The sequence below is a fragment of the Balaenoptera physalus genome (assembly GCF_965194825.1).
Source record: "Balaenoptera physalus genome assembly, chromosome: 2".
Lineage (NCBI taxonomy): Eukaryota > Metazoa > Chordata > Mammalia > Artiodactyla > Balaenopteridae > Balaenoptera > Balaenoptera physalus.
The window spans coordinates 68766031-68785847 of record NC_138883.1 but is presented as its reverse complement, the minus strand read 5'-3'; the positions used below and the strand labels follow the sequence as shown (position 1 = coordinate 68785847).

The window sequence follows — 19817 nt, the reverse complement described above, 5'->3', positions numbered from 1 at the left end:
ATATAAATTAGAGAATACAATAAGCCACTGCAACTTTTTTTTAAAGTGTAGTTTAGACTGTGGAGGTAGGGACTAAACAACAAGGGTAGAAAGCTCTAGTTAAACACTGATAACATTTGATATTAGATATTACCTTTTTTTTTTTCCTGACTCTAATTGATTTCTTACCTGAGTAATTAAAAACTTCGTTATGTGCTCTGGCAACCTGCCCTTTTCACTTGACAAGATCATCTCCAGCATGTCTCCATGGAGTTTTTCCATAACAACAAACACTCTTTCAGGCGTCTCAAACATACACTCCAAATTTACAACACCAGGGTGATGAAGGTTCTATTAAAGATAAATAAAGCACTTGAAGAAAATGAGTTTTTTGATACTGTTTGGCAAGCTCACTGATTATACAAAACTGTTCAAGTTTAAAGCTATGGAGAAACCCACACTTAAGATTTTTAACACCTCTAAATTCCACATGTGCTGCCTTATATTTTTGAAATTCTAATGTCTCCAAAAAATACATCTTTACTTGTGCATAGTGAAATTTTTTTTTTCTATGCTACAAATCCAAGTTCCAGCACAGTGAATTGCTAATTAGGTTTTAATTAGAATACCATACTGAGAAATCTGTGATTTCTTAGGATCATCTCCAATATTAAGCATACTGTCCTAAATAAGTTTACTAGGCCATCTCTACACACTTCGTAGAAATTTAAGGTAGACAAGATGAAGTATGTTCATGGAGTGCATCTGACTGCACTGATGAAGCACATTAGTCAAAGCCTTTTGGCACTGCTCTGCTCTTGGAGGCTGCTCTAGTTTGCTACAGAAGCTCTTACATAGAGTAAAAATCCCCATGAAAACAGAAAAGAAGTGATTATTGAGCCCTGTTTTGTTCAGGACACCATGCTATGTGGTACTGCTGCACGGTTCTCAAGCACTCAATAAATATTTCCACAATAAAGTAATGGCCAATAACGATAGGCTGAATTTGGCTTGACAGGTTGTCACACATGTAAAGTAAAGTTACTTTTAACATTAGATGGGCCCTTGTCATGATGCTTAAGTCTGAATGTTGGCCTGGGGTCATCAACAAAAGCCTTTGATCACTTGACTTTTAATATTTTTTTTCTGCACATGACAACAAAAAATCCTAACATTAAAAGAACTATTACATATTCCACTTATATTTCAACGAAAAATGGGGGAAAAATCATCATGAATAAAAACTACCAAGAGAAAAAAATAGGGACTAACTTTAATGTGCTAACAGCTGAACAGGCAGAAGAAACTGCATCCTTTATTCTAGGGGAAAAAAAATCTCAGCGAGCAATAAAATTAAATGTAAAATGAAAACTCCACAAATTATTGGAAATCTGAAATGGTTCACTCTTCAGACCTCGCAGACAGATGCTGGGTGGTGAGCAGCAGAGGGGATGTGGGTGAATCTGCACTGCCATTGTCCTCCATGCTACTCATCAGCATAGAGAGCCTGGCATCAACTCAACATGGAGCTACGGCTGTGGTTGGCAGTAGCTCCCGTGATGAAAACCTGTCTCTCAGGGTGCCCTTCCACTCATTTGGCAATTTTGATCTCCACCTCAGACATCTGATGGGTCTTTCTGATTCTGAGGCCTTGGTGCCCAATCATGCAGTATAATGTGGTCATGGAATAGCAAGGTACTGAATGTGGTCTGAGAGATGCCTACACACCTACCCAATGGCCTTTCACCTCTCGAGGGCTGGAGTGATTATTCTTGAAACTGTCAAATCTGGCTACTTCAGATAGACTAGGCCCCCAGAGTTATTCTCTCCTGGTCAGAGCTCAAGTACATGGAACAACGGTGGGATCAACAAAGCTCACGTTGTCACTACTCTTAAATTTCTTTGTCTCGACTGCCTACCAATAGGACCAGATAGCTGGTTGGCTTTGACCACTGTGGGAGTGCCAGATCCTTAGGTGGGAGACTCTAATTAATGACTCCATATATCTGTTCGATACGCAGTATGGAAGACCAGTGACAGCATCGTTCATACCTGAACCTGTGCCCAGGCTGTCTCATTTCTTTTTTCTTATATCCCCATCCCTGATAGAGGAGTCACAACAACTAGACAGACCACTAGCCTCTGGGTATCCAAGCATCTCAGCTGTCCTCTTTTCAATCAGTGATCACAGAAGAAGCTTTAAGGATGACATGAGAGTCCTGCCAGAGTCATGATTCTCCTGGGACAAGTCCACTATGAGATGTGATAAGTATACCTTCCTCTTCCGAGTATCTTCTTAACTGATTCTTTCTTCTATTTACTCTAACTTTAGGCACTTAAGCAGTGTTCTTGGGAGTTTGGCTTCCTTAATTGGCCAAGGCCTTGTCTAGGTGGGGAGTAGGAACAATGAACAGGAAAGGAGCAGACCAAAAGAAGTAGGCAGCAAAGCAAGAAGGTCCCTTGTGTGTAGACAGAGGAAAACCTAGAGCGTGAAGGAGAAGACAAAAGTTAAGGGAGTGAGACCTCCAGGACCCAAGGAGGGCAGGGGAGGACAAAAGTGGTGTGGTAGTGGCTCAGCCTGCTGCTTCTGCTGCCCTTGTCGTAGGCTGTGAAGGTTGGGGGGAGAGTCAGAAGATGACCAGGAATCTCTCCTACCTAAATTATTTGCATATATGCACAATGTCAACCCTCATGGGCCTCTACTTGTATTTTTCTAAGCATATGAGTTCCTAGAGGTACTTAAGTCCTTCAGTCAGTATACTTCTTTTTCCTTTCCACCACTCAACAAGATGACTTGAGGGACCCCTATTTAGAAGGTAGGACTTTAACATGTGCTTACCTAATTGGTATATTCCCAAAATGTTCTAGGCCAAAAGTATGCAATGGATTAATGAGATTGTTTACTGTCAACTATTTTGTGCCACGTTCCCTGTAGACTCTGAAGGACTGTACAACTGTCCTTTAACAGCATCTTTATGAAAAGGATAAGGGAAAATTTTTCTATTTCTCGATAAAGGACTTTGAATATAGTTAGGTATATATTTTAGAAAAAAGTATAGTCAATGAATGCATTGAACTAAAGGTCATGTATACACAACTGGTAAAAAAAAAATATGTCTTAGAAAAGTTTAAACTCATATGTTCATTGCAATTGGCCCTTGCTCTTTTACCAAAACCTTTATGTTTTATAGGTTTGCTAAAGAATACATTGAATGGTAGCTGAAAAATCTTTCCAATAGCAAAATGACTTTATTTTTTCTGTATAGCTGATATATAATAAGTTGATTTTTTTTTTGGTTTATTATGTATGGTTGAGACAAGGCCATCATAGATGCCTACTCAAGACCCGTAATTTTTTGCACTGAACCAAATGACCAAACTTGTTTTTACATTTGACAATAACAAAAGAAAATGGAATATAAAGAATCATGCCTTCATCATCCAAATATTCTCTACTATACTGATGAGAAGCATTTATTTAGCCTAGAGAAGATAATATTTGAAGACCAGAGATAGAAAAAAAAATTAAAGTCACTATTTTCTATCATGTATAATTCATATTATCTTTTTAATACCTTAAGATCAACTCTAAGATGAGCTTTAACCAAAGTAGTTGATGTGACTTGTTCACAATTTTAATTTTTTATATAAAATATGAAATAGCTTTTCAACATTTTCCTTCTGAAGTTTAAAGTAACTTAACTTAAAAATGGTTTGATGACTGTACCATCAACTGTGGAATAGTAGAGTTCAGAAAGAATTTTTGCTAACTTCTCAGGCCTATCTCAGGGATTTGGATAATAAATTTCATGGCAGAGTAAGCTACTACAGGACTTTCTGGCCATCTGTTTGTTGCATTTAAGTAATTTAATTTTCAGGAAATGAAACATTTGGTCAAATATAGGAAAGAATAGTGTCTATTCACACATTACAGATTGATGACATATCCATGGGGTGAATATAAGTTGTTTCGAAGACTGGGAGGAAATGCCATTTGGAGATCAAGACAAAAATTCTCCTGACTCAAATTGCAAAGAGAATTCTTATGTAATTAATGGAAACTAGCCACTAAAGCAAAGGATTTTATAAAAACATTTAATTAAAATTTTTAGTTTATGCATACCTTCTATTTTATGTTACTTTTTTTGGATTTGTATTAAGGAATATTTAATTTGAACTTATAATCTTTGATTCTAATAGTTTTGCTTTATTGTAAATCTAGCATTGCAAATTCATTCTATATATTTAGCTGTGATAAATTAATGTCATGTGTTCCCCTTCTTCTACCTTCAGGATTATTATACTCAAACATATGAGAGGTAGGAAAAAGAAAAATTAGAATCAATGTATCTTTTCAACAGGTTATTTAGGAGGATTCAGCCTTAATGTGGGAACTTCTGACTACTTTTCTATCAAACAACTAAGTGATTTAGGTTATACTGGGACAGAAAGAAAGAAACTTCAAAGTGAAGAATCCAGGATCGAAATTCTAAATAGCATGCAGAGCAGACAGAAGAATATACCACAGCACAGTGGTGCACAGCGGTGGGGGTGGGGAAGAGAGGTGCCTTTCTTGGAGGCACAGCACCATGGCAACGGCTTTGTTGATTCTCATTCCCGGATTGAGGGATAAACACACCATCTTATGAATTTTCTAAACACAGTCTCTTACAATTTATGCTTCATTTACTGGTCCTAGAAGTCACAATCACCTAATGCCTTATGAAGGAGACACAGCGTTTAACAGTACCTTGCTAGATGCTGAAAAGTCATCGTGTAGAGAGCAGATGATTATAAAAAGACTTGCGAAAGATAATACCCAAATTGATACAGTAAACTCAGCTATCTCTCCTAAATTCTCTCTTTAGTTTGATAACTGGAAATTTAAAGTAAGTGGCAGAAAAGAACATTTCCTTTTGTCTTTCACCTAAAGGAGGCTACATTAAGCTAAGTATGAACTGCCACAAACTTGCACCTTCTAATTTGTCCTCCCCTGTCTTCCCTTGTGCTGTATTTTTAAACTTCAATGATGGCAGAGGTGCCTCTACTGTGAAGTCAACAGGTGAGGGCTGTGTTACACCATGTGAGAGCCCTCCTGATCTAACATGAGGATGGAGATCCTTTGGTTGTTGCATGTGAATGTATCCCTATTTCATGTTCCGTTGGCAAAAAGCCTACAATTTAAATAGGCTCATACTCCAGTGGTTATCTTTTAGGAGGTAGCATTTTTGGGGGAAATTTCATCTGTAAAATTTTAGAAATGCACATTGATAATAATCTAGAACCAAATAAAGCTAACATATACTGTCAGAGGAATAAATGCACCGATATTACTTCAATAAGACCAGATGTAACAATCCACCCTCCTGTGAATAGGTATCACTGGCTGACATTTAGATCAATGGGGCCACAACCAAATTTAACCTATTAGACTTTGAGAACTCAGAAATGATCAGATCATTCCTGGTAAAAATTGTTTGCCTATACCATCCATCAGAAGTGGAGTGTAATGTTACCTTTTCTGTGTGGCACTAATTAGCTCAGATTGACCCTGGTTTAAATAGTTCAAAATTTTGTGGAAGAAATAATAAGTTGAAGCATCTCCATTGACTGCTAATGGCAATACATATATTGTGTCTGGATATCAGGAAAGGAAGTCAACTTTTAGGTGGCTGGCTTGTAATGCAAAATTTACCATTATATATATATATTTTCATCATAAGTTAGCTATAAGTCCTCTGCATTCTATTAAGTAACAGTGGCGCAAAAAAAATTGTTTTAAAGGACCAGTTCAATATTTGCATAGAAGAAGAAAATCAGGTGACGCCTGATATAAAACTTCTGTATTCATATATATCCATAAATCTATTTACAACCCTCTCAGTCATTCTGCACTTCATCTCTTCTGGAAATGCTTTAATCTAGCTTTAGATTCCAGGGCTGTGCAGACACATGATAAACAGAATGAATCCTCTCCTTTCCTTATAAAAGGAGAAGAGACCGAATGCAGAGGGAGAAGAGTATGTAAAAAATACACTTAAAAAACCCTTCCATCATCTCTCATGTTTCTAGCCTTTCTTGACTTTTCAGGAGGTAGAAACAGTATAAAAATATGTCATATTTTCTACTTATCACCAGGAAACTTTCAGATTAGAGGTATGAATGAGAAATTTAAAAAGCAAATCTAGATTCCTAAGCCCACCATCTAGAGTCATACATACACTGAGGTTTCACCGGCATTGATGTTTGTATATGGGTGAAATTGTTACTATAATTTTTGGTGGTCGAGGGAGTGATTTCTAGCAAAAGAAAGACCCTTACACAGCAAGGATCCTGTATGCATCCTAGTATCTGTCCCCTAGCCCCCGACAAAGGCCAGAGTTTCAAGTTGAATTTAGGCAAAAGGACGTAATATTTGAGAACAAGCAGCAAAGGCTTCAAAGGCAGAAAATTAATAACTGATTGTTACCTTTTAAAAAAATCAGTGTTAGTAAACATTCTACCCATAAAGTGTGACTCCCTTTCCTCTATGCCATTACTGTTTGTTTTTAGCGGAAAGGCAAGAATTAAAAGAATGGCACGTTAAAATAAGGAAATTGGAATTTGTAGATCAAGGTGTGTTTACTGTACATAAAAGTTAAAAAATGGATCAAATATCTGGATATTTTTTTCTATTTGCTACAAATGCATGGCAATGGAGACAACATCTGGAACACTTTTTTATTTCCTGTTAACCTGCCTGATTGGAAACATGAACACATGAATCCCATCTTACCTTGGTGTTTTAGATTTAAAGTGTAACTTTTAACAATTCATATCACTGTAGCCCAGTTACTATATTTAAATGTCAGCACCCCAGAAAGCATAACATTCTATTATAAGGTTAAATGACCTGTGTAGACACATAATCTCTCTCATGTCTTAAGTACTGGATATTGGGAACGGGAGTGACCATGTAAAGTCTACTGTACAGGGTTAGAAGACAGAACATTATGTGCAAAAAGGTCAGTTGGTGATATCTTACATTTGTGTAAGGGTTCTGTGGCACTTAACTGGCATATTATCAAAATTAAACAAGTTCTTAATTATGGGGCATCTCAGAATCTTTAATAAGTGAAAGACTATTCACTTCCAAGATGTAGATGACCTGGATGTAGTACACAATATTTTCTTAACTGTCTTCATGAGAACATCTTAACCCCCACCCTCTTCCATGAAGGAACTCAAAAGACATGATCTTCCAAAAATATGTTGGGAAACATTGATTTAAAAAACACTTTATAGGAACTTCCCTGGTGGTCCAGTGGCTAAGACTCCACGCTCCCAATGCAGGGGGCCCAGGTTTGCTCCCTGGTCAGGGAACTAGATCCCACATGCCGCAACTAAGAGTTGCCCCAACTACAGATTCCGCATGCTGCAACTAAAGATCCTGCATGCCGCGACAAAGAAGGATCCTGTGTGCCACAACTAAGACCCAGCGCAGCCAAATAAATAAATAAATAAATTTAAAAAAAACCCCACACTTTATATATTATTTAATTTAATCCCCCCAAAACATTCCTGTGAAGCAAGCACACCAAGTCAGATGAATTCTAAGCCATAATTAAGGAAACCAAAAGAGGGCTGCCAAAAAATGGAAAAGCTTTGACTGGAACCTGACCCTCTGACACTAAGCTTTCACTATGACTAACTTCTTATGGAACACAATACCTATTCAGAAAATTTTCTGTTTGTTTTCTTTTCCTTATAATAGATCTTTGTTTTATTTTTCCCTCTATCTTAGATATATATACACATAATCTGTGGGCTTTATTTATTGGAACGTGCAGAAGATAACAAGATTACTTTAGAGCTGCAGAACATGTCTTCAGAAGAAACAGTTTCACTAAAATTTTTCATGCAGTAATATAAAAAAGAAAAATATTTGAAGAAATATGATGAACATATAAGATGAAACAAAACAAGTATAAACTAACCTCTCAGTACACACAAAAGAGAAAGAACTCAAATTTTGCATATTTTTTCTAGAGAAAGAAAAGCTGACTCTTTCATGATTTAAGCAAAATCACCAGTTTGTGCAAATTTTCATTTTCCCACTCATATTTAGCAATATTATTCTCTGGTTTTCTATCATGATTACCTCTTTTCCACCTACTCTTGATCGTCTTTTTAGACTAAGAGAACAAAGCCAGGTATTTACAAGATGTATATTTAATCTTGTTCTGTAAAGATAAATTACCATGTTTTATAGTCAAAAAGGAATGTATGTGCAGTTGGGGCAAATTCTGGACAAAAGATGCAATGAGACCAAAAAACCCATCTGCCACTTTTGAAGAGCTGGGAGCAAAAGCAGGGGGTAGGGAGCAAAAGCGGGGTACTGCGCATGCCCCTTGCACACAACACTACCTAAGGGGTGGCAAATGGCTACGTAATTTGTTCAGCAAATATTTACTGTGTCTACCAGGGGTCAGGCATATGTTAATGTATATATGTTCAGCTTTACCCCAGAATTTGAGGCAACTGTGTTCTCTGTTACAATGAAATTATGTGTCTCTATGTTCTCTATTTAGGAAATTCTCAATATCAAGTTATTTGAACTTGTTCCTAGGAGCTAGATTTACAACTTAGTGGTGGCAATACTAGTAGTATAAGTATGAAATCTTTACTATATGCTAGGCACTAAGAATTTCACAAAATTATCACACTCAATTCTTATAACATCTGTTCAAGGTTTCTGGATAAGGAAAGTGAGAGTCAGAGAACTTAAGTAACTTATCCAAGCTCCTAAGACTCTTAAGCCTGATGTGAGAACCCAGGCAGTCTAACCCCAGATCTTAGGCTCTCTAAACTCTATGTTATCCATTGCCTTAATGCTTTCCTTGGACTCAAATCCATTTAGGACCTGTCCTGCCTGTTCTAACTAGTACGCTTCAGGGGCCACGCTCCTTAAGCCTCCTCACTTTGCTCTCAAGAGTGCATTTGAGCATGTTGTCTGGATTTCTGAATGCTGCCTTGTCTTCTCACTGCAGTGTCCTCTGTACCTGTTATGACATCCACCTTGACAATTTGGATTCCTCGCCTTCCTAACTGGAAGAACTTCTTCCTTACAGCTTATTCTGTTTTTAAGCTCATGTACCGCCACAGTGTTGTTCTGTGTTACCAAATCCCCTCCTGCTCTTGAGGTTCCATTGCCTTTAAAGGTATCACTCTGACATGTTCTCTGATTTCTTTCGCACCCGATGCCCAATTTTTCCCCCCAGGTCTAAGCTTTTGAGACAGCTGTAACATCTGGAACAATGAGCAGCCACTCTACAAACTCCTCCTCCTCATAAAACATCATAGTTTTCTAATTAGAGCCTAAAATGTAATTATTTATTTATACAAGAACGGGGGCATTTTGACTGTCACAACTAGCTGAAAATAGCTTCTAACGAAGTTTTCTTGCCTTTAAACTTTCTTCTCTATAATATGTCATCCCCAAATACTGATCTGATCATAACAATTTCTTTTTCAAAATATTTCAATAATTCACAATCACCAAAGCATAATAAAATCCAGTTGACTTGGCACAATATCTAAGGTTCTCCATGAACTCACATGAAAGTCATTTCCCAGTCTTACGTAAGCGTACTCTGTCCTTTCACAGCAGTCTCTAAACTATGGTAGGCATATTCTTGGGGAACCAGAAGATTTTAAAGATATGTGAGCAGAGGGATAGTTTTAAGAAAATGTGCTTTGTTTACATTTGTGTCTCTACTGCTTGGAACATGGTGAGTACTCAATAACTATACTTTGAATGAATGAATGAATCTTAACAGTCTATAAATATTCTTCTAATACAGATCTATTTGAGAAAATCCCCACAGTCTTCAAATTCTCCATCCCCAAGTTGCCTTTCAGAATAATTTTTCTTCCACTTTCCAAAAGGAAGGCATGCTTCTCACACATTCCAAATATTACTAGGGTACCTTGCCATGGGGAAGAAAATTGGGGGAAAAATAAAAGGAAAATTTGAAACATTGTGTTGATATGAAGTGAATGACCCTAATAACTTGGAAATCAGTTCCTTTGCAACTTAGTTTCTAATTCATGCTTTCACCAAAATTAGAGAAGCATTTAATAGATTTATTAACAGAGGATTAAAAGAGAGAGGATGAATTTCGAAGATAAATCACTGGGATAGTTTTGTCTTGTTTTGGGAGGGCTTACAGCTGGGCTCCTACAATTTAGAAAAACGAATAAAGTTGTTGCTGAACTCTGTTTAATTCAAACAATAAGTAATAATCACCCACCAATTTATGAACTAAATTTTTAAAAATCTCATTAAATAATGTATTTTCAGCAACATTTCATTTTTTATGTTTAACAAACATAGATCAAATTTTTTAGAATATTTATCTTGCTGGATAAAGGGTTTACTAATAATAACTGTAATGATAAATTCATCCAGGAGAATGCTTTAAACATTCAGTGTTGTAATCAAGAAATTTAAAAATATATACTTATGTTTACTGCAAATAAGTATGAAAGGGGGACCAGTAAAAGACTTTTAAGTATAAAAATACATTACATTGGAATACAGTTCTGTGGGAAAAGTGTAACGTAGTCAAAGAAAACAAGGAATGCTGTAAAATAAACTATTGCTTAAAAAGCCTATGCATGTATTTTTAAAATGATTGTTAAAAAATATCAAATGTTTCTGATATTTAGATTCTAATGAGTATATTTAAATAAGTTATATAGCAGCTTATTTTCAAATATCAATATTTTTAGTACAGTACAAAATTAAAATTCTTTAAACTTCTGACAAAATAGTTCTATCTGTCAACTTAAAAATATACAAGCAGAAATAAAGGTTTCTAGAATTCTTTCTGAGGACACATGAAATGGTTTGAAGCCACTCTTTTAAAATGATCTAGTTTTCTACTTACATTTCATAGTATATTTGTTTTATTAAGGTGGCCCCTCAGCCTAATAACCCTTTCCAACATTTCTTTGGTTACCAAAGTCTGTGAATCTTTCAAGATTTCACCAATGCTATATTTCTCTTTGAAGTAATCCTTCATTCCAATGCCCTGACCTCTGTCATAATCCATGACTTCTTTTTTTTTTTAATGTCTTTATTGGAGTATAATTGCTATACATTTTTGTGTTAGTTGCTGCTGTATAACAAAGTGAATCAGCTATACATATATGATATTTCCACAGCTATCCTGACTTGTAGCTACTTGTATCTATCTGCTCAAATAGATGATAAACATCCTAAAAGGTTTCATTCATTGTTATATGACCCAGAGGCCCAGTAAATCGCTTTGTATCAAAGAAGGAAGTGCTTCAGAGTACCGCTGAATGACTTAATATTTTTATTAATTGAAGGTAAAGGATACTAGGCTTAGAAACTGGAAGAATGATGGCAAAACAGACAAAATTAGGGAGAGAATAACTTGCAGGGAAAGACATTAGGAATAATCGTTTGGTTTTCGGCTGGTTGGTTTGGGTAAGACTGGCACAGCAAAGTGGAGATGTCCTAAGGTCAGAAACAGGAGACTGAAGTGTCTGTGAAAGAACAGAGCTCAAGAGATAAATTAAGGAATGACCTGTGAAGAGATGACAGACAGCTCTCTTAAAGTGGATGAGCTCACTCTGGGAATGAGTTCCAGATGAGCATAAATCATTTAGATGAACAGAAGAAGTTCAAGAAGAAGGATGGAGCTAGCAGGGAAGGTGAAATGGGGCCTGATAAGTGCAGGGATGAAATGAGTAGCGAGATTTAAAAAGGAGCAAATGATCAATGCTCTTGAAGGACTGAGATGAGTCAAGTAGGGTAAAGACTAAAAAATAGCCAAAGGGTGATAGTTGGGCAGAGGTAGAAGACCAAAGGGCCTTGTATTTTAAGAAAGGTGTGGAAACCAAAGACAGGAATTTAGGAATAAGAATGGAAAGTAGCATAGAGCAGAAATCTGAAGTGTGGCAATATAAAACATGCTGCAGTTATGAGAGGTGGCAGACATATCGAGCTCACAGTTTGTTATTGCTGTTATTTTGTTTTAAAGTTAAGAATGGGAAGAGGACTGCCTCACAACAGAGAAATAAGAATGATGGGGAAATTTCAGGAGATAAGTGCAAGGGGATACACTTAATTGATGGCCTGTAAAATTCTTACATATTTTTTTCTTACATTTTGTATTCAGCATCTTTACAATTTCAAAATGCTTTAATATACTGTGTCATAAACAGAAGCTCTAGTATTGTTCCTTAGATAAATAAGTTGATATTTAAGATAAAGAGGAAAAATAATAGTAAATCAATTAGAATTAAATTCATAATAGTAAATCAACTGAATATATAGAATTATATTCAAATCAAATAGACTATAATATTCATATATTATATTCAATAATAGTAAATCAATTAAAAATAATAGTAAATCAATTAAGTATTATCCTAAAGCTTTTTATGCATTGTGATACTATGTTAGAAAATAAAAATTAATTTAGACCGAACAAGCCTGTGTTGATAAATTATATTAAATATATCACGCCCATATCACTTATTTTAGATTTTAAGTTTCTAAGCCTTCTAAGATGTAATTGCATCTCCTTGTAAAAGTCAGTTTTCTGTGATACCCTTAATAATCGTAAACTATCTTTTTATTCTTATTTTGTTGACATGAATAGAAAAAACAGTAATTTCAAATTTACCTTTTTAAAAATCAAGATACAACTTTTAAAATAACAATATAAATAGGATCTTCTGGGAATGTTTGAACCAAGTTTAACATCTACATTAATTAACATTCTTCTGAAACATAATAATAATGAAGCATTTAGAGATAATGAAAATGGCTACTCGAAAAGATATAAATAAGGGATAACTATGCCAAAAGATTCACACCTGCCTTAATTTTCCAACTATTCAAAAATATCTAAAGAGCTTGGTTTTCCAATGACTGAATCAGACCTTGGAAAGCCTTTACATAGGTTATGTAAAGAAGATGAAATAGAAAAAGAAAGAAGTCTACTTTTTTACACATTCTGCATTTATACAACTTTGAAGTCTTCTATAAGCTAAGGTGCTTTTTTTTTTTTTACAAAAACAGAAACAAATCAAAATTCGACCAGAGGACTAATGGAACTGCATGAGGGGAATTTTCTCCCATCAGCCATTTCGGCCCACTTGATCCCCTCTGGAGAATCAGAAAGAGGAATGGGATGGGGCAGAACTTGTCAGACTCCAGGTATAACCATAAACCAGGAAAACAGCTTTCATAAGCTACAGACCACAGGGCAGAGAATACCAAATGCTTCTGGGTATCACTTTTATATCCAGAGGGACAGAATTCTGTTCCTCAAGATTAGTAAAGGAAAACCTTCCTCACCATTCAGCTGATTTCAATCATGGTACTTTTCCTGAACATATCACTTAGTGAGTCAGAATCCTTCCCTTATCTCTTGCCTCATTACCACTTTGTCTTTTCAGGTTCAAAAAATGAGTTCTTTCTTTTGATAAGAAATATGAAACAGGGGAATGAGGGATTTCAAAGAACAAAACACACACAGTCCTTCTTAACTAACCAATTAACCATTAGTAGAAAATAGAGTCTGGACTTTTGCTACCTGGTTGGATACTATGTATTAATATGTCTTCTTATGTGACAGGATGATGTCTCTGTGCAATTTTAATTCAACAAACATTCATTCTACAAATATTTGCTAAATACCTAATGTTTGTCAGGAAAAATCTCTGGTGTTTGGAATATAGCAGTAAACAAAACAACAATATCCACCCTCCTGAAATGTATATATTCCAGTGGAGGGGCTGGGGTAGGGGATGGGGAAAGAAACCCACAGCAAGTATAATAAATGAAATTCTGTAATAGGCTAGAAGATGATAAGTGTCATGGGAAAAAGAGAACACATAGGTCAGAGTAACTTTTGAGGAACAAGTTTGAAACAAATGTCAACTTTTGATAAAGTATGAACTCCTGAACCTCATATATTTCTGCCAAGCCTTAATAAGACTCCTTATACAGGTTTTGTAATTAAAAATTCTATACATAAGTATGTTGCAAACATCAGACTATAAGTAAGCCTGAGTAATACAATTTAAAGACTCGTGACAGGAAGGACTTGTGTGCTTTTGTCCCCACTGTATCCACGGAGCCTAGAACAGTGCTTAGCTCGAGATATGTACTCAATAAATATGAGTTGGATGAAGGAAGTGAAGAATGGTTGGGGACAATGGGGACGAGTGATAAGTGATGAGGATTCTTGAGATTTCAGGACATAATATAAGAGCTGATCAAACTCTTCATATGCTCAAGGGGCAGAATTTGACTTTCAACCTAACCAAACTCTTTTTTCACATTACAATGAAATTTTTGCCAAATGTATGTTTACTGCATCTGAGTTGTTGATTGCAGCTACTCTTTTGCAAAGGAGATGGAGTCGGTTTATGGTGTATTTTATTTTTCTACCTTACTACAGAGTCAGCAGCTTATAATGTGTTAACAGACTCAGGAGAGCCAATTAAAGGGCTATACACAGAAAATTAGACCTTCCTCTGCAGCTGCAATAAAATGTAGAAAGATATAACCATGTTAACCCTGAAACTCCTCTTATGTCCTGAAAGGAAGGATAAATGTCTTATCCTTATGCCAACAGTGGCAAGCTGCAAAGGAGTCTGCCTTCAGGACACTATGTGAGGGTGGAGACCAGGACAGCAGGGTCCAAGTGTGGAAAGACGTCATTTGCAGCTCAATGTTGCCAAATTAAGAATAAAAAAAAAAAAAAAAGAATCTGATTAGCGAGCACTAAGCTATGAATCTATGAATTGTCAGCTTAAGATCTGTAGTTATCTTCTTCCAAGAAAGCAGAGAACACTGTGGTAGTTTTCTGTGTTACGTTAGTTGTCCAAAAGCACAAGAACACCATCTTTAGAAAATATGAGTCCCAGAAAAGTTTATGTCATTTTTTATGTACAGCAGCAATTATTTTCAGTTGTCTGTACACATGAGCTCCTTTAGGGCAGAAATCATATCTTTTTCAACATTTTGTTGTATAAACTCAATAAATGGCAGTTACATGAAACAATAAATGAAGAAATGTAATCTGTTTTGCTTTGCTAGCAATGTTCAAATGAAAATTATTCAATAAAACTATAAATTAGAAATTACGATCAGCTTGCATGACAAGTAGAGAATTATGGAAGTTATATAAAAATGGGCACTTTTCAATGGTCTAAATTGTCTAGACTAGATAGCTAGGTTGACCACATTTAGCAAACAACTGCTCCATTTCCTTTTGATCTGCAGAAAAAGTTTTAATAGTTACAGAAATTATATATATCACATAATACCTTTTATTAACAAATTCTAGCTTTAAAAAGGGACTGGTTTTAAAAATGAGAAGAGTTAAGGAACAGTCTCAATATTAAATAAAAGGCTTACAGTGAGACACAAAGATGACATTAATAAGATCAAGATCATCTGATTCTCGGACATGTATTACTCTTTTGTCTAATATGCTGATAGCTACGTACTCAGTTCATATAATTATCACAGCATAAAGGAGGAATGTTTATGAAGGCAAGATCATTGATAATGTAAAACAAAATGGTCTCAGCGTGTCCACTAGGAGCAAATGCTGAAACATTACCCATTTAATGAGAATTAATAATACATTAAAACCTAGAATTAAGTACATAAAAAAAGAAAACACTGCCTAGACTCAGGAAAGATACTACACAGGCTGCAGTTTGATGCTTGATCTGCCTTCTCAGTTATTTAAAAATGTTCCTAAATATCTAGGCCACAGATATTTGGATAACTTTTCTTTGTTTTGCAGAAGATGAAGGGACATTTTATAGCCCCTACATAAAAAACAAAAAAGTACCTGAAGAATTGCAACCTCATTACGAAGTTGGCTTTCCTGTTTTGTTGGGAATCTTAACTTGTCAATGATCTTAATAGCTACATCTCTTCCTGTTTTACGATGTTTTCCTTTAAAATAAAAAAGAGAAATATTAGCATAATCTTATTATATATCATCTCTATTAAAGAATACCAGAATTTATAAAAACCTTTTGGAATTATAAAAATGCTTCACTGAATAAATTAACATTTCTGATGAGCGCTGACTTATATCCATAAAGATTTCACTTCTTAGCTCCATTTTCTACATCAAATATGCACTATAAAATTAGCCACAATTTAGAACACAAAAGAATTAGGACATTAAAAGCTATTTGTATGAACAGCCTGATATTTTCTTGTAAAATACATGTTTTAGAAACAGGATATTGAGCTACTTGATATAGAAAATATTCATACCACGGGCAAAAGTACTCTCCTTAAGAAAGTATAATTTTAAAGTCCTAAAAAACGAATGTACGTTATAACGGAAAGAATAAAAGTCTTGGCTCTGTCCCTTATTAGCTTCACGATCTTGAGCAAATCACTTAAGCTTTCTGAGCTCCTCATCTTTCATGGTAGGGCTGTTGTGAGAATTAGATGTAATATGATACAGTACACAGAGCGCCCAGATACCTACACACACTCAAAAATATGAATTATCATCATCACCATTGTCATCACCTGACAGTCCCTTTACATACATCACATCCCATCTAATTCTCACAGCAAGTTTTCTAGGGAACCACAGGGTACCCTCAAGCTTTTAACTCCTACACTACTAGATTAGAGAAGGTATAGAATACAGGAATGCTAATTGAATTTGAAAATGAACCTAATTACTCATTTTTGGGGTCACATAAAAACTAACTTGAAATTCCATTATTTCTACATTTGGTGTAAATCTAGCGTTCCTTCCCCCTACATCCCACTTTCACTATTCCTTCCAACTCCTTCCAGAATACCTCCCTTCCCAACTGACAAAACTATTGTCTTGCTTTCATGTTCTCTACTTTCTTCACGTCACTTTTTAACTCTTTGACTCGCTGCCATCTCTATTCCAATGCAGACTCTTATTGCATCTACTGTCTTCAAGGTTGCGGCTTCTTTTCTCTCTATGCTTGTCACTATGGCAACTGACCTCTCTTCTGTGACTGTTCTTATCTGCCTCATCCCATATGTGTCCAGCCGTAACATTTTAGTCTTCCTTGTGGAGGCCTCTTCCAATGCCTGCTCCTTCACTGTTGAATGTTACAAATTATTTGGCACCTGCTGGTTTCTCTAACCTCATTTCTTATCCCTGTTTCACCTCCACACTATATGCAGTTACGTATATTTACCATGCTTTATATACCATGATTTTTTTGCATGCAATTATTACACTGCAGAAGAATTTTCTGTGTAGTACTTGGTCTCCTCTATTATATTGTTATGCCTTAACAAAAAGCACAATGCTTGCTGACTTGATAGATTTTCTATCAAAAAGAAAATTGGTGCATCTTGTAAGAATCAAAATTACTTTTAAAATACAGTAGAATTTAATTAGCTTTTAAATAAAAAGCACAATATTATACTATGATAAATAATATTGAGTGAGACATTGTGATTATTTCAGCACACCCCAATCTCACCAGAAAAAGATAATCTGTTACTGATTATATTAAGGAAATGAAAGTTATGATGTCATTTTATAGGGCAGGTGAAACACTGATATTAAATCTTTCTTAAAGACTTGAAAAATGTCATTGAACTGGCTAGAATCAAAAACAGCAGAAGTTTTAACTAAATTCACCAAATAGCTTGACAATAAGAAAAAGGTAAAAATTCAGTATTTTACTTCAAAAATGTAAAAAATGCAAACCTCACCAAAATACATAATATTGTTAAAGATGTTAGAATTAAAGAATTTTTGAATGGACTTCTATAGCATTCTGATCAAATATGCTAAGAGGAAAAGGAATCTTTATAATTACAGCTGCCTTGTTTCTCAATATTTTGTCTAAATAAACCAATATTTAACCAGTACAGTGTATAGAGTTTGTCGATATTTAAGCAAAAGTTTGTTGATATTTAGTAGTAGAAAAATTTCTCTTTCAAAACAGAAAGGTACCAAATTTCCATTTAGTGACTACCTCAAGAGAAATTTCTAAAGAGGTAAAACACAAAGAGACATACATAAAAACGTATCTACATATAGGTCTTTTATATTTTTCTTGGAGATATTACTTTTCTAAACAAAAATGCTAAAACTTTAAATTAATAAAACTACTTTGTGAATTAACCTACCTCCATAAACAATTCCAAACTGCCCAGAGCCCAGTACCTCATCAGGAAAAATCTGATAAACTGTGCTGATGTCCTATAGGTGCAAGTCCAGAGAAAAACAACCATGAAGTGGAACAAAAGATTAGTCCTAATAAACTCTATAATTTTATTAAATATATCATTAACACTGATAAATATTTTAAACATAAACAATTACAATTTAAATGCTAGATGAAATCTACAATATAACTATAATATTAAAAACCCACTCTTCAATTTAATGTAATACTGTAATGTTGGACAACTATTCTAATCTTAAGCAGCAGAAATTTTCCAGTGTTCAATTATATAGGTTTCATTAGAGAGAAAAAAGACTTAAAACTATATGTCGTTTACATACATAATGTCAGTATTCAAAAAGTGATTTGCTTATTGCAATGGTTATTTAGAAATCTCACATTAAATAATCATGGTTCCCAATCATATGTCTGTGTGAGTCCTGATTCCAACCATTTCATTCTTTATGGCTAAAATGCTGTGGCTGCCTCTTTATCAATCATCCACATCCACATGAATTTAAAGTGAAGGAAGAGGGGGCGGAATCACTGTGAGTGAGCCAGAGACCCCACAAAAAGATGACAATCCACAATGAAATTCTCATCTGTGAGGTAACCAAACTCTTTCACTTTTACCACTTCTGGAGGTTAACAAGTCTCCAAATACCTACTCTTTCCTCGTTGAAATAATAATTGCTAAGTAAAGCATTCTGTTTTAGATGACTATGCTTAGTCTGTGATTTTGATGACCACACTCTGGAAAGCACAATGCAATACTTTTTCACTTTCAGTATTCCTATGACATCCTATGGAATTCTCTGCCTATCCTCCACCCTTGTACTCTTTGTCCTTTCAAAAATAAAAGTCCTGGACTTCCCTGGTGGTGCACTGGTTAAGGATCCGCCTGCCAGTGCAGGGGACATGGGTTTGAGCCCTGGTCTGGGAAGATCCCACATGCCGTGGAGCAACTAAGCCCGTGCGCCACAACTACTGAGCCTGCACTTTACAGCCCGTGAGCCACAACTACTGAGCCCGTGTGTCACAACTACTGAAGCCCGCGTGCCTGGAGCCCATGCTCTGCGACAAGAGAAGCCACCGCAATGAGAAGCCCACGCACTGCAATGAAGAGTAGTCCCCACTTGCCACAACTAGAGAAAAGCCCACATGCAGCAACGAAGACCCAACCCAGCCAAAAATAAATAAATAAATAAATAAACAAACAAACAAAAATAAAAGTTCCTTTACATCACATCCTACCCTCTGCATATTCCATACATTGCTATCCTTTCCCTTTGTCCTTCCCCCCAGAAAACAACTACAAGTTCTCTCTATCCTGTGATCACTTCAGAGTATCCATGGTTCAGAGTTCAAGGTTGTCTGAAGACAAGAAAATGCATTAATACTACTCCAGTATTCTGAGTCCAAACTACTACTCCATCTTTCTCTGATAGCTCAATGGCCACCCAGAATTTTCAGCCAAACAGGGTGGAAGAACTCCACAGGAATCTAGAATTTCCCAAGAGGCTTATAGGTAGATCACTATTTCCCAAAGTCTTCTCTTGCTAAGCAAGAACAACAGGAACCTTCAGGTCTTTAGAAATCTATCT

At 35.6% G+C, this 19817-nt stretch overlaps 1 protein-coding gene and 1 long non-coding RNA gene across 6 annotated transcripts in view; one reads left to right on the top strand and one right to left on the bottom strand.

The window, feature by feature from the left end:
• Positions 1 to 19817, top strand: part of LOC309656174 — an 822990-nt gene that overhangs the window by 91915 nt on the left and 711258 nt on the right. The window lies entirely within an intron of this gene.
• Positions 1 to 19817, bottom strand: part of PRKD1 (protein kinase D1) — a 466527-nt gene that overhangs the window by 23755 nt on the left and 422955 nt on the right. For all 5 annotated transcript variants that reach the window (XM_082452100.1, XM_082452099.1, XM_082452098.1 and 2 more), the window contains 3 exons: positions 18176 to 18248; positions 15873 to 15979; positions 169 to 330 (listed from right to left, as the gene is read on the bottom strand). In XM_082452100.1, the coding sequence (XP_082308226.1) occupies positions 169 to 330; positions 15873 to 15979; positions 18176 to 18248 (342 nt within the window). The remainder of the gene's footprint in view (positions 1 to 168; positions 331 to 15872; positions 15980 to 18175; positions 18249 to 19817) is intronic.